Raw genomic sequence first — 16,030 nt, 5'->3', positions numbered from 1 at the left:
CAAGTTTCATTTGTGGAAACACTTAAAGAGTGTGGTTTATTGAGGACATGTTGCAAATTCGGCAGCCTTGAAAGAACAATATCACATTGCATGTGAAAAACGTCATCAGAAAGCAATTATGGTTGGCCATTGAATACACTGTTCATCACCTTTAGGTTTTACGCCTTCAGAATGGAAATCACATTTTTTTTTTAAATAAAGGGATATTGAACTGACCTTTTGCACATTTCCAGCAATTCAGTATAAATGAGAAGCAAACGTTTTTGGTCTTTTTCGTGGGCCAGCATCAGGTTTTTAATGGAGAGTTTTTAGCCAAGCTTTTTAGAACACTTTTGCTTTTCCCTTCAAAAGTGTTCTAAAAAGTTTGGCTAAAAATTCTAATTATGTTTCTTTTAGTTATACATCTTTTTGATCTGGTTTCTTATGAAATAGTTAGACTTCTCGTCTAACTATTTCTTTGTCGTTTCTTGAGAAAAGCTGATAGATTCAATATTAGGAGCATGTAATCGATTTTCATCTTCTGGAAATATCACTTTAACAAGGTGGATTCATTTTAATTGCAAAGTTATCCTTACCTATGTAGCCCATATGCATCCAGGGCCATGTTTATGTATAGTGAAGTCCCTGAGTCAAAATGCCAAGTTTTTTTTTTTTTAACAGCTATCATTTAAGACAATGTCCTAATCCACAGTTTATCTAGCTTATATAGAAAATTGACACAGTATATGTCATATTCTACATACAGTCCATGTGTGTTTAATCGTTGATATATTATTTAACAGTTAATATAAATATATATAAATCATTATAATAATTAAAGGAATTATTTTATTTATAGATTTATACAGAGTTTGTTCAGTGGCAACAACAGCAGCAGCAACAGCAAGTAGCTGCTCAGTCTTTAACACAACCTGCAATTGGTTATCAAAGTAAGTTGTATGAATTTGATTACAAATATTATTAATTAAAAATGAAACACTTAACTTATTTAAATTAATATTCTTAATATTTACTTTAAATAAATAATTTACATATTTAAAATCTAATCCAGAATTATCATATATGCCGGCATATATGTTGACTTTCTAAGCTTGAAAAATCATTCCAACATTAGGGATTAGCTTATATGATGGGTATAAAATGTAGATCTTTACCACAGAATGGTAAACAAGTAAAACAGAGTTACTAACAATTGCTGTGCATCACTTATGTAATTACAGCAGGCTACCACATATATTTCTTAATAATACTTGTATTTGATGAACTTACTTAAATTGTAGAAATAAACACTGTATCACAAGTTGTTTCCAACAATTGATGTACTGTATACTACTGATGCAAATGAAGAGCACATAAAAAGAAATACTACCATGTTATATCATTATATCGTCATACATCATACATAATGGCTCTGCCATGTTGTTAATATTTTATTGAAGTTGTTGATTTTGTGTAGCTCAGATGTGTTAATTGATAAATGTAAAGTACAGTATAATAATTATCAATGTAACTTTCTGAATATTTTTATTAGTTACTTGATGCCATATGTAGATTCTTTTGCTGACTTCTATTTTTGTATGGGCCATAACCGGTTCAATTTCTTTTGATTATGGGGACCCACAGTCGGTGAAGAAGTTGCTAAAGAGTTTAACCGGCTGTATGTGATTGGTGGGAAGTCTGGATGCAGCCTGTTAAACTCTTTGGTGACTTCTCATTGACTACCAATCCCCAACAATAAAATAACTTGAATTTGTTTCTCCTTACTCAGCATTATGCTTTACTTCTCTGGTTCTAGATTTATGGGACATGCTGTATATCATACATTGAAAAGTCTTAAAGAAATTGGTCTGGTCTTTTGATATTCTTGCCATAAGTTTAGAGGTGATTTATATGATTATAGGTCTAAACAAGCTGAAAATTATAAAGTTGACTTTATGCTGGCATAAATGGTATTCAAAGTAATACCATAAACAATTAAGAGAGTTTAGCTTTAGCTATTCTCTTTATATATATGGTTCAGGTGGTCTGAATCACGTGTGTTTTCTTGAAAACTATTTTTTGTAGAAGATTGGGAAAAAATTTTTTAGTTAGAACCCATGTGAAAAATAAATTGGTGAAATTGGCATTAATTTAGAACCCAGCAGAAATAGGACCACCCAAGCCTGATTCTGATTTTCATATTGGAATAAATTGAGTTGGGTGTCATTGGATTGAGCTTCTCATATGAAACAACTTTTGTTTAAAAAAATTTTTTTTATCATTTACAATAAACCAAACCTTTTGTAATAAACAGTCTATATATATATATATATATGGACATGTATGTCCCTATATTTCACTTTTCTGCCAAAACTACACATCACACGTGAATGGTGTTTGTATGTGGTGGTAGCCCCAAGTCTCCATTCGTGCATAGGGGTGGTTGCGTCTTGATAGCTATAAGGGTGCGGGAGATATGAGGCTGAAAGTGGTTGAAAGTGGCTTTCTATTTCGAATGTTTTGTTTGAATTTGTTTGAATTTAATTCGAACATAAAATTCGAATATTGGTTCGATTATAAAACGATTGTAAATGTTCCACGTTTTGTAAATGTTCAACGATTGTAAACGTTGAAAATAGTTCATTTGACTTGACGTGAACAGGAGATGTTCAGAAATAGAATCGGGACCAGGTCTCTAATTAGTCTGGAAACGGGGGACCTAATTCTTGCATTATGTGAAAATGGGTAATATTGGCTATAATGTAATTATCTTAATTTTCACTATCGTTACTTTTTAAAAACCCAGTAAAGCGGGTCCTTGCAGCTAGTTAAAAATAAAGTTGTTGATGTGAACTGACTGACAGATATTTAAAGTGTCCTCCATTTTGTTCTAAAAATTTTAAAAGTCTTCTTTAGAAAGCATAAGCATCTTGTGCATGAAAAATCTCAGCTTTCATGTGGAGACCTGCATGCTAGCTTGATATGTGTTTTCGAGTCTTCATATGTTGTAGGATGCTTTTGATACACAATATCTTTAATCCTTTTCCATTAGTCCATGCATGTTAAATTAGACAATCATAGTGGCCGTGATATTGGGCCACCTCTTCCATTTAACTTGTGGGGAAACTTCAAGTGCAGAATTTGATGAACAATCCAGGAAAATTGTGGATGTTACATTATTCTGGAACCACATTGTCTGTGTAATTGCCAGTGACAATAGTAACAAGAAAATCTGTATAATGTTGTCCATTCAAAGACATTTTATAAAGTAAGGATCAATTATTTGATCTCTAGTAATACCATACCAGGTGTTAAGATTTCACATGTTCTGATTGACCATTTCTCTAAGTCAGTTCAGATTTTCTGCTGCCAAATAATGGACATTGTGGATATTGGCATTCCCCCCATTGCTTTTAAATATTGCTTCATCAGACCACAGAACTTGGAAGTGGAAAAGCAGATTTCTGTTCAACATCTAGAGACAGAACTCAATGCAGTTTTGAAGGGATCAATGTTGCAAAGTACTTGAAGCAATGTGATGTGAAATGGATTCATTTTATCGTTTTTCAAAATTTTCTAAACATTCAAATGACTCGTATCAGAATCCAAAGATGTTCTTTGAATGAATTATGAGGGTTAACCGTGAGAACTGCAGTGAGAACACTGCTGCTCATTCATCTTGGGCATGCTATGTAATTTGTTGATTGCAGTTATGCTGTAGTTGAATATGAAGATATGCATACACAGATCATTAAGCATGTGATTCATGACAGGCATAATGAGTTAGATCTGGATATCTTAGGGTATAGACACATTCCACAGCATAAAATTTTCTCTACATTCACCCAATATCATTAACGTGTTGAAAGTGTCTTCATTGTATGGCAAGACTTTTTATAAAAAAGGAATTAAAAATTATATTTACATATGATCTTCATTAATTATATTTTAATAATACAGTGGGTGGTCGGATAATGAACACTTTCACAAAAGATTTTTATGATCGGACAACAAACACTTCACTGAACAAACACAAGAATAAGCAACGTAAAATAACGAATACCAATTGGTCTTCCTTTGTCTTCAGGCAAAATTTGAAACTTTTCGGAGTGCGGGAGACATCAACGTTCTACCCAATATATACTGATCGAATAGTATTCCCCCGAACTTTGAAACTCTCCCTTGTAAGTCCAGCCTTTTATATTTCTGACAGAAACAATTCTTTTACATTTTCTTCTGAAAATGCAGATTTATGCCAATATCTGCTATTAAAGATCTTTTGAAGAAGTGGGAGGATGTCAGAACAACGGTCTTAAAGTGGCATCCAAATCAGGTTGAGGTTAATAGGCATAGGGATCTCTACAATTACAATGCTATTAATTACTTCTGAAAAATCGTGAAGAAGACAGAAAAGCAATTGACATTGGACAGATTCTTTAACCCCCACAAACGGAAAAAACATGACTAATAAAAATGCAAGACCGTGTATATGTGTATTTTTATTATTACATATGAATAAACGTAGTAAGAAAGTATAGACTATATTTTTTATTTTTGGGGGTCCCCAGAACGAATTAATCAAATTCCCATAGAAACCTACGGTAAATCGATAATCGGTTAACGAACAATTCAGTTGTGAACAAAGTCTTGGAGCAGATTATGTTCGTTAACCGATTAAATAGCAATTTCAATTTATTAATTTTTTTTTTATATATTATTTATTTTTAACTTTATTTTAATATTGTTTTTTTTTATATATGTTTAGTTGTTCCTTCTAATATAGCAGTAAGCACTGCCAACGTACCTGTCTCACAAACAGTATCATCTAGTATTCCTATTTCAGCAGTTTTCTCTCAAGGTAAATATAAAATGTGTTATAATGAATAAATTAATATATTGTTTTTTAATTTAGTACATTTTAATGAGTATATTAATTAGTTATTAAAACGTGTATTTGTCCTAATTAAGATAATGTAAGAAATAAATTATATCAAAGTTTACTAATCCTGATTTAATAGCAGTTTGTTAAAATGTTCTTGTTTACTAGATGAAACATTCAAAACATGCTTCATGTATGAATATTAGCGCTTGTCGGTTTATAGTTTGCATGTAGGAGGAGCCCTTATGGCCATAAATAATGTGGCATTGTCGTTATTTGGAATAAAACATTTTTTTATATATTATAATAATTATAATAAAATATTTTAGAATTAATCGTACTACACCCGATAAACCAATTCACTCCATTTTAATACAATACAAAGAATGAGAATTTGTTAAAATTTAATTTATTAGATACTTTTGAGATAACAAATTCTTAATGTTTTAAATAAAACTTTTATACTGTATATTATCACAAGAAACTGATAGTTATGTCTGTATTTGGTTAAATTAAATTTAATTACTAAAATGTATTGTTCATTTAATGATATGATTTTATTGTGTATATTATTTTTATTTCAGAATTTTATATGTAATTATTGTTACATGTCATGTAACAATAATTGCTATTATAAGTGTATAAGTAAGTAAGTACCAGTATTTTACAAATGTGTAATATTCAAAATATATAATAGCTTATACGGTTGAATCTCTTTTAACAGATTGTAGAACAGATTTTTTTTCCCTCAGATCCCAACAAATCAATGTCATTTTACCTCATTTTGGTAGCAACGTAACTCAGAATAATGGATTTTTTATAGCTCCATCTATTGTAAACTTTGTATTTTTTCAATGTTTAGTTAATGTTTGGGTGTTTCCAGAAATTTGTAGAGTTTGACAATGCACTTGTTACATCTGGTATATGTACAATTGAATAATTGTACAAAGAGAGTTAGCAGGCTGATAGGATTGAGCAGGGGAGCCACGTAGTGAATATTTTGATGCTGGTTCAAGTATAGTGCCGAAATTTAGTGAGGCCATTGAGTCTTTCCAAGTTGTGAAGACCTTCCTGATGAGTTTCAGCATAAACTATCAGGTTGTGCTGTACACGACATTGCTAATATCAAGCAGTTGTTATATTCAATAGGCAGAAAAGCAGCATCAAAACAAAACAAGATGGACGAGTGTCATACACACACAAGGCATAATATATGATCTTGTAATATACGTGTTTTTATAGAATAAAGAATAGAGATCTCGAGACTGAATAATTTTAAATACAGGTATTTGTTATATGTAGGGGTTAATATTTCAGATTAATTTTTAAGAGGATTACAGTGTAATTAGAGGATGCACAGTATGTAACAAAGTAAACTTCATTATGTAGCACAGTTCAAATTTGTTTGTTCTAAACTGTTTTGTAAAGAGATTTGAATTTTGATTTAAACACAAATGTTATATAAAAGGTGGCCATAATTAAAGTTTTCCTATTGAAATTTTGGCATCAGTCTGTGTATTGGTTACAACTACAGAGTGTCCTGAATAGAGAAACTTAGATGAAATAAGTACTAAAAAATCCTGTTAACATTTTTTATTTTTCAACGAAATATCTACCTCCATTGATGCATTTTTGCCATTGTTTCAGCAATTCAAAGATAGTTCTATGACCCCTCGTTTGTTGTACAGTATATTGCTGCTTGCTAACTGTCATAATATGGATGATGTGCAAGCCGCAATGTGTAATTTTATACTAATCTATCGCTTATGAGTTGTTCTTTCTAACAGTTCTTCACAAAAACAAGTAAGTACTGGTCTGAAGATGCTAAATTGTTACTGTAGGAGATGAGAAAGAATCTCCTAGCTATTGGATACTAGAAAATATGGTGGGTTATTGTGTGATAGAATGACTTTCATGATGGTTCTCTTGCAATGCAGTGCTTAATGAAGATTTTTTTCAGTTGTATTTGGCTCTTTTGACTAAGAGGGTCTTTTTACATATCCATTGTGGATTCAGCTAGACTGACAATAGGGATAACTATTTGGTGAGGGATGGAGCCCAACATATCTGGGACAGATCACCCACAAAAATTCCTGGGATTGCTCAACTAGATTCGATCCGGGAATCTCCAGAATGGTGACTCTGGGGCTCTCTAGAATCCAGGTGGAGGCCCTGGCTGACAACTGCCTTGGCCATCCAACTGTCAAGACTTTGATATTGATCGGCATTGATCTTTTCTCCATATTCCAGAAAATATACTTTTAGCATTTTTAGGTGTTCCATAAAACTGTTTGCTAATGTCCCTATTTCCAGCTTTAAAGTATCAGAATCATCTTTATAGACTAATTATGCTGCAATTTGAAGATCTGTACACTTTTGAAGACATTTATGAATCCTGAATACCAGAATAATATTCTTCACAAGAAATTCTGTGACTCTGCTGAGTAAAAAAAAAATGTACTATAGTTGGTCATCATCTTCCTAATGTCCCAGGACCATTTGCTAGCCTACAGACATCCAACTTAATTTAAAAGTTTGTCAAAAGAGAGGAATAAAGATTGTATAAATAAATCTAAAATATTTCTGAGTATTTCATGGTAATTCAAATTGATCGTTATTTTTGATACAATACTTATACAATAAATAAGTATTACTGAAAGTTATTGAAAATAGTTGCTTTTTTTATTTATTGATAATTGTTTATTTAGTATCAATATATTATTATTTCAGGAATGACTCTACCTGTTGCATCTCTTCCTAACATTATTCAAACATCTATTAGCCTTCCAGTTTATACAGGTTCATCAATAGCTCCCATTCCTCAAGTTTTAAATACAACACCAGGTAAATATTTACTTAGATATTATATATTTTTCTTATCTATTCTTATTAAAATGAATTGTTTTCAGGTATTATAGCTTCTGAAGGTCACGGAACAATTGCATATCCGGCAGCCTATCTAACAAGTCCGTTACCCGCCGCATCCGTAACACCCACATCAGCTCTTCTGACATCACCAGTGTTCACTTCTACAGTTACCTCTAATGCAGTTTCTGTGCCTTTAGTGGTTAGTCAACAAATACCGGTTCTCTCGCAAGCTGCTCTTTATACTCAGTTTTCGTCGGATGTTGCAGTTTCTCAAGCTAATGTTGGAAGCATAGCTCCCGCTATTATAAATAATATTTCACCAATTACTTACCAATATCCCGTGAATGCGGTAGCACCAATAACTCAGAATCCAACCACCGTCTACTCTGTGCCATCTCTTCCTACTTCACCATCTATCATGTCGACAGTGACAACATCTCTTCCTCCATCAGTCATCAGTACTGCTTATCCTCATCTTCAGTACCAATATTCAAAAGTCGAACTGCATAAAAGAAAGTTTCAAGAAGATCCAAATTCCAACAAGCAACAATGTGATCAGAATAAATTAGTTATTTCAGCAAGGTAGGAAGTACAATAAGAATTAATATTAATGCTTAAAAATAAATTAGCATAATAAATTTAATTTTTGTATGGGTTACACAATCTGCTATTATCATCATCAGTCGAAATTTATGAATCGTAATTTAATACGTATTAAATTAACTAATTTTGTATAACTTTTTTACAAAAACTTAAGTGCTATATTGTATTTATTTCTGACAATTGATTCTGTACGAAAAAGTATTAAAATTTTTAGAATGTTAAATTGTTGATGCTCATTGGTAATGTGTGTCGCTATTGACTTTTTCTTGTTCTCACTGAAAATTTGCTTTGTTTTCAACCACAAAAATCTGTTGTTATCATTTCTATATATTGTTTCTTGTTTGAATTTCAATTTTTTTAATTAGATAGTTCATTAGTGACTAATTATCCATGGATTGTTGTATATTTGCAGTGTAAATCCACTTTGTTTTAAGCTGTACAGAGAATCCCTGGTTATTGCAGTTAATGTTGCCAGGAAAAATGCAGTAATCTGTGATAATCAAACCACAATAATTAAGAATAACACACAGGAGATAGCACAATTTTCCAACATTATGATTAAAACTTAAACTTATTAAATAAAAAAGAAAAAGAAGAAGACCTTTTTTGTTTCAAAAATTTCTTTTCCTCTTGGTACATGACTCGATAACAGTGAAGCAACATTTTCTATTTCTCCGTGAACTTTCATTGAATTCTCACTATTAGGATCACCATTTGTTATTTTTTGCTTAAGAGATTCACAGATCAAGTTCTTTTAATGTGAATTCCTTTGTTGCTGTTTCAGTTTCATTATCGTCAATGCTATCATCCTGAGCTTTATTTTCTTGTTTTGCATGTAGATTAATTAATAAGTTCTTTATCAGTGAAGCCATTATGATGAAACTGGAGTAATTCTTTAATCTCTCTTATCTACTTCAGTTAATCCTAAATCCAGTTCATGCCATGTTATTTTTTTCAACAGTATCGTTAATTTTAGAATCAAATTCTTGGAGGTCATTTTGTGCATTCTGAAATAAGTTTTTGCCTCACAGCTCTTATGTTAGTTACTATAACTTTCTCCGTGGGTCATCAATGTTTTCAAGAGCTTTTTCTTTTTTATCAAACTAATTGATTCTTTTCGTGTTTTCTTTTCAATTGCTTGGCTAAAGGTCTTATATTGGTAATACACTTTAAATGTTGAAACTATGCCCTGGTCCATAGGTTAGAGTAATGAAGTTGCATTGGATGGTAGAAAAAATGACTTTTACACTTTGACACAAATCATTAAGTTTTATTGGGTGACCCATAACATTATCAAGACAATCGAGATTTTATGATTTACAATATCTTAAAATTTACAATATCTTGAGAATCTGAAAATTCAGGTACTGTATACATACTAATTAAATTTAATAAATTTCGGGCATTGACAGATTATATACTGTAGTTTTTTGCCATATAAGACGTGCTTTTTGTACATAAAATTTATCTGAAAATTAGGATGTGTCTTATAATTCAAAGAATATTTTTCCCCAAAAACTTGACACAAAAAATGGAATGTTTCCAATACAACAGCGCATCTTATGAGGCAAAAAATACGGTAAATAGTAATAGTTAGAGGATTTCATTTTGTTTTATTTCTGATTTTATGCAGTATTATATAATATAAACCTTTACATGTAAAAAATATATTTGGAATATTGTTTCATATTAAACTAATTAATTAAATTGGCCTTTTTTACGTATTTTACTTTAAAAATGACAGACAAAAATCAAAAACGACTTTTCAGCCAGTTAAAAATATTATTTTAAACATCATAAATGAGACGCGTAATTTGTCATGCTCGAAATTGAAGGATTAAATTTATTATTATTTTTACAACCGATAAACAGTAATTATTTAATACAATATCTTCTAATTATAATATGCAAATGTGCTACCTGTTACGTATTTAATTTTAAATCTGTGCATTTCCAGAATATTCATTAGTTTTAGTCTATTATGTAACTGTAACGGCTGGTTTTTACCATGCAAATTGGATTGTTTAGCCTTCAAATGATACTTGATATAGTGTATATTTATTGTATAATCAATATCACAATAAATAAACATTACAGTTATATAATAGTCTAAATAATTATAAACCTAATGAAGCTTCTGCTTGGTGTAGATGGGCATTATTAATTTACACATTATTGATAATTCTATTGCAATATTATATTTATTTTTAAGATTTAAATATATTTAATGGTTTAAAACAGTGGTCCAAACTACAACCCTCTGGCCAAATCGGCCCATGGCACGTGTTAATCTGGTCCGTTAACATATTTGACACATCACTTATTAATGCTAGAGGTATGCCTACCTTTAGTATATTTGGAATATTTAATATATTTGTGGCCTACCTACCTAATATGTGCTTGCACTTTGGCCCGCTAGTTGTAAAGTTTGGGCGCCACTGTTTTAAAACATAAAACATGATTTCATATTACAAATTATAACAGTTATTGGCAATTATATTTTCTTTAAATTTGTCTTTAAAAAATCAATTAGATATTATAAATTAGTGTTGTCAGAATATGTTAAATAACATTAAAATAAATTATATTTGATATTTAGATATCATTGACTTCTACTAACACCAAGAGTCAGTAGCACATTCTTTTTAATGAGGTTATTAAGGGTGGTTAGTTACAACAGAACTTGATAAATCAGTTGGTTTGAATTCTAATATATGAGATACGTACACATGCATGTATCAGAAGTTCTATTGTCACCGGGTCTTCTGCTGCGTGCTTTTCTTATATCAAGCGCACCAAAGAAGGCATCGCTTTTAATTCAGTTGCTGGAATATATTTAAGGAAATCATTTCTCATATACGTTCGACACAATTGTTTACTTACGATGGCACCGAGAAATGGTGAAATCATTGTAAAAGTGGCCTGTATTTTGATGAATTATTTGATGCTATCTGTACCAAATGATTCGTCACGTTCTGTTTTAACTACTTTAATTATACAAATCTATCGATTATATTCACATATATAAAATATAATAATTTTATTTGCATATAATATTTTCTGTAATAATACTTAGATGTAAGCCAGTTCACTCAATTATTTATAGAAATAAAAAGAAAGCTGTATGCTATTAATAGGAAAAAGGTTAAAAAAATATTTCAAAATTCCATTTTCTCTAGTTAAAACAATCGTTTATAATAAATTTAATTCTCAGATAAGAAAAATGCTGCCGTTTTCTCGGTTTGGTTTCTATAAAGATTTGTGTGAACGGATATTACAAAATCTGAGTTTTAATCTTATAAAAACATATTTTGACATTAAAAGTATTCAGATTTTCTATTTTACAGCATATATGCTGTCTTATTTTTTAATCTTTTCATCATAATAAAATTCTGATTTTTCTGTAATTTTTGTTTTAGAAGTTGCTATGAATATCCATATAAATATGTACAAGACAATTATTCTAAAATTTAAGAAAGTAAAGTTTTGTAAAACCTAATATAATTTTGTTTAGTTAAATTTATTTATAAAAATGCAGTGATGAAAAGATTAAGAGAGAATAATATAATTAATCCTCCCTTTTTCACCTTTAAGAACTTAAATATCTGTCGTTCGTAAAATTAACCCTTAATGTGCTTAGAGAAATTATATCCGAGCATATTTCGAAATTTTTCGAGAATAAAATAGCATTACGAAATAATAATATTTTAAGAAATTAACTAATTTCTAAAGTCTTTCCGAATAATTGTTGATGCAATTTGTTTGAAAACTTTTTAAATATGTTAAAATCGACGGCTGCCGATTTCAGAATGGAACCCGGTTGCGAACGTAGAACGACAAAGCAGTAGCGTGGTTAGATTTCGGATATAAAGATGGGTTTATGATATTAAAATTAATTTGAGAAAGTGATAAACTATCCTACGACATTTAGTAATTCCGACAAAATGAGAAATGAAGATTGCACGCACAAATTTCTGCACGCATACTGCATTTGTATGTTTTATTTGTGGTATTAGATAATTGTTACCTATAGAATGATTTAAATAAATGAATCCAAGTTCTTACTGTAAGATTACAAAAAATTTTTAATCGGTTTGCAATCGTTGGCTGCTGTTGCTTTTTAAAAAAAAAAATAGATTACAAAATACATTTGAAGTTTGATGTTTTATTTTACAATGATTTTTAGTAATTATGTGAAATAAGTAGATTAAATTTTTATAATAATTAGATTTAAAGTAATAAACAACTACGTTATAAGTTGTTAAGTTTTAATATTTAAATATGAGGTAACAGCTAGTTTTCGCTAAACCATGTCACTTCTTGCTAGATCATCAAAGCGACTGTGGTTTTAGTCATTGTTCTAACTGATGACCAGGGTGCTTTTTTAAATTCTGCCTAGATGTAAGGGAGGATTACAGGCAGGATGGGCAACCAGCCATAAAAATCTGTACCTGAAACTCTCGTTTCATGTATAGGATTCAGATTTAGAAACCCCATAAGACATGGGTTTATGTATATGGTTGTTAGATGTCTCGGTTTTCCGGAATTATTCCTGATTTTTCCGACTGCTATCCAGCAATGGGAGGACTTTATTCGGAAAACTGTTCCTACAATGAAATATCTTTTTCCTTTTCCAAATTTTAAATATATTTCTGTAACTGGCAAAGTAAAAATATACGTCCTGCATGCCCTGGTATTGAATCATCCCAAGTATCTGATAACCCTAATTAAGAAGTGGACGAAGAAGATGTATATAAAATATTTTTAATGATAATAATAACAATGAGATGATTTTGATTTAATGATAAACTTGATTTCTTTGCCTGTGAATGTTATATTAAGCATTCATTTACAAAAAAAAAAATCAAAAGAATTTGTTACATAAATATTTTTGAATTCCTCAACATTAGAAGCAGAGTTTAGAACAGATAAATTTTTAAAATTAACAGTTTCCTAGCATAAACTAATGTGTTATCATTAACGCATCCACTTCCCGTTGATGTAATTCTGCGTCGTGTGAAGGTCGTGTGGTGCAAAATTGCATTGCGGCGGCGAACATTTTAAGGCTTGATTGATCAATACGCGACCTTTATATCAATATGTTTTGTTTCTACGAAACATTGGGTCAGTTCAAAGTTTTTTTTTTTTTTTCTAAATCTAAATGTAAGGTTATAAATATTTAGATGAAATCTCTTAAATTTTGTAAAAGCTACATATTTCAGATGATACGAATTGGTAATTTCTTAATTCGGAGAATATTTTAATGTATATTTGCATATAAAGTGTAAAAATATTTTATTTTTATTCTTTATATGCAAACCGCAATTGGTAGATTTTTCGAAGAAAGATACGAGAGAACAATAGATTGGATTTTTATTAACGAAACATATAATAGTGCATTAAGGGTTAAATTATGTTATTAACGCTATTTAGTTAAATTTTGTACTAATTTAAATTTTTTCTTTATTATGTTGGACACTAACATATCCAGCTTACAGGATTCAACTTTGAATCCATCTATACATATGTTGAATAAATCATCATCTAGGAAATCTTTGGAACCGGGCAGTGACAGAGAATTGATGCCACCTCCTCCTTTACTACCTTTAGTGAAAGATCCTTCAGGTAGTGTCATTTTTAACAATGTTACGCTGATCTTAATATTTTTTCTTTTTATTTTTCAGGCAAGTAGACACGGAGATAGGTGAAATGCAGATCAAATGCAAATGTTATCGGTACCTAAAGACGCTTCGTAAAGACGATAAAACATATTCGAGAGTATTTGCATATCTATAGTATGAGTGAGAATCATAAAACGTTTGATGCGACAATGTAAATAATTGACTTTAACGTGTATTTAAACATTAAAAATCAAATCGGATAGAAATGTTAAAATCAATTTTTGTGCTGTGATCCGCTTTGGTTCGAAACTCGAGTTTTTAGTTGTTTTAGATGAATTTTATATACCGTCGAATGCATTTACTGCTGTAAGTGTCATTTTAAGTTTGTTATAAGTAGGCCTCCATATACTTATTTTAATTATTATATATTTTTATGCAGTTTTGATTGAACTAAATCAAAAGTTCAGTCTTTAATCTACTTGAGCTAGAAATTGGAATTTTAAATTGTGTGTGTGTCTGTAAGCTAGATTACTTTTGGGCTATTGTTTATTGTATGTATAAATAATAACAGATATGTCAAAAAATGAGACTATCCAGCAGCAAACTAAACTAACATTTTCACCCGTCTTAACCAGTCGTCATTGGGTTTTAAATGCATTCAACAGGAGAACGTAATTAGGATACAAAATTTTATGTTCTAATTGTCCTGTTAAATGTATTTAAAACCTGGTGATGGCCGATTCAGATGATTGAAAATGTTAGTTTAATTATTAAAATATTTTCTTATGCTGTATATTCTGGTTTCTTTTACGAGTTTGTATGTTTATGCATCTATTTTTAAGAGTTGTATATTAATTTTATACAGGCTCTCCTTGACTGACAATTGGGTTGGGTTCCAGAAAACACATTGTAAGTCGAAAATGAAAATAAATTTAAAAAATAGGCTATACGGTATGTAACATAAGTTTGGGCTGCAGTTGATTGCGATAGTTTCAAACTCGTGAGCGATCACCATAACTGTCATGCTTGGATATGATCTTAAGTTTTGCATTGATAGTAAAAGCCTTTCTCTTCTCACCAGTAGCAGGAGACGCAGTGGGGCATTTTGAAGACAATAATGAGTATACTGTAAATTAATCCAAACTCTTGCCATAATTAATAATTAGAAACTAAGTAATTTGGTACTAGAGATAGACGTTAGGCACCATCTCTTATCTAAATTAATAATTATAATAATTTATTAAATTAGAACATTCTGAAATATTCTTTAGATAAGAGATGGCACCTAACATCTGTCTCTAGTATCATATTACTATTAATTATTAATTAATGGCATAGATTATTAATTATAGCATGATAATAGCCTGATTAATTGTGGAAAGAGTTTAGATTAGTATTAATACATTGGGTTTCGGGATGTTGACATATGCATACTGTAAAACACAAGACGGTATAAGGTGATTTATATATATATATATATAAGTCTCAAGAAAGATAATTAATACATCAGTAGAGCAACTTGAATTCAAATTATAACCATTCTCCTGTGCTTCTGCTTCGCTCTCGTGTAAAATATTGTATGTCGAAACATAAGTCGAGGAGGAGCTGTATATATGTTGATAATGGTTATTACTGTGTTCGCTAAATGTTATTCTTTAAAAGAATTACATTATTTATATTTAAATATTCAATTTTTTAAAATATATTTTCAGATTTCGCTATTATTTATTTCACAAAATACCATATTTTTAAAAAAAAACAAATTTTATACAATTTTTTTAAAATCATTCTATAGATATGCATTTTTTTTTTGAAGTCTGAAATACTTTTATATGAAAATTATTATGTAAATTCTTAGTTATTAAATGGCATATTTAAATAAATTTTTTGGTAATGTTAATTAATACTAGACTGTACTGTGTAATAAAGAATAAGAAAGTATTTAATATTAAAGTATAACATTTGCATTTATGGGAAACTGCAGCATATGGTTTATTAATTATACCTTTCTTTCTTCCTTAGTTGCAATAAACTGCAGACATTTAATATCATTTACGGTTTCTCCATAGGTCGTGCATCT

At 30.2% G+C, this 16,030-nt stretch overlaps 1 protein-coding gene across 1 annotated transcript in view; it reads left to right on the top strand.

Annotated features, from left to right (window-relative positions):
• Positions 1 to 16,030, top strand: part of LOC111636527 — a 32,240-nt gene that overhangs the window by 4,721 nt on the left and 11,489 nt on the right. The window contains exons 3-7 of the mRNA XM_023381809.1: positions 839 to 929; positions 4,745 to 4,837; positions 7,589 to 7,702; positions 7,768 to 8,308; positions 13,821 to 13,954. Coding sequence (XP_023237577.1) covers positions 7,591 to 7,702; positions 7,768 to 8,308; positions 13,821 to 13,954 — 787 coding nt within the window. The 5' untranslated portion in view covers positions 839 to 929; positions 4,745 to 4,837; positions 7,589 to 7,590. The remainder of the gene's footprint in view (positions 1 to 838; positions 930 to 4,744; positions 4,838 to 7,588; positions 7,703 to 7,767; positions 8,309 to 13,820; positions 13,955 to 16,030) is intronic.

The sequence above is a fragment of the Centruroides sculpturatus genome, unplaced genomic scaffold (genome assembly GCF_000671375.1).
Source record: "Centruroides sculpturatus isolate CEXI.00-Female unplaced genomic scaffold, Cexi_2.0 scaffold996, whole genome shotgun sequence".
In the NCBI taxonomy this organism is placed as follows: Eukaryota; Metazoa; Arthropoda; class Arachnida; order Scorpiones; family Buthidae; genus Centruroides; species Centruroides sculpturatus.
This window is presented reverse-complemented; position numbering and strand designations above follow the sequence as displayed.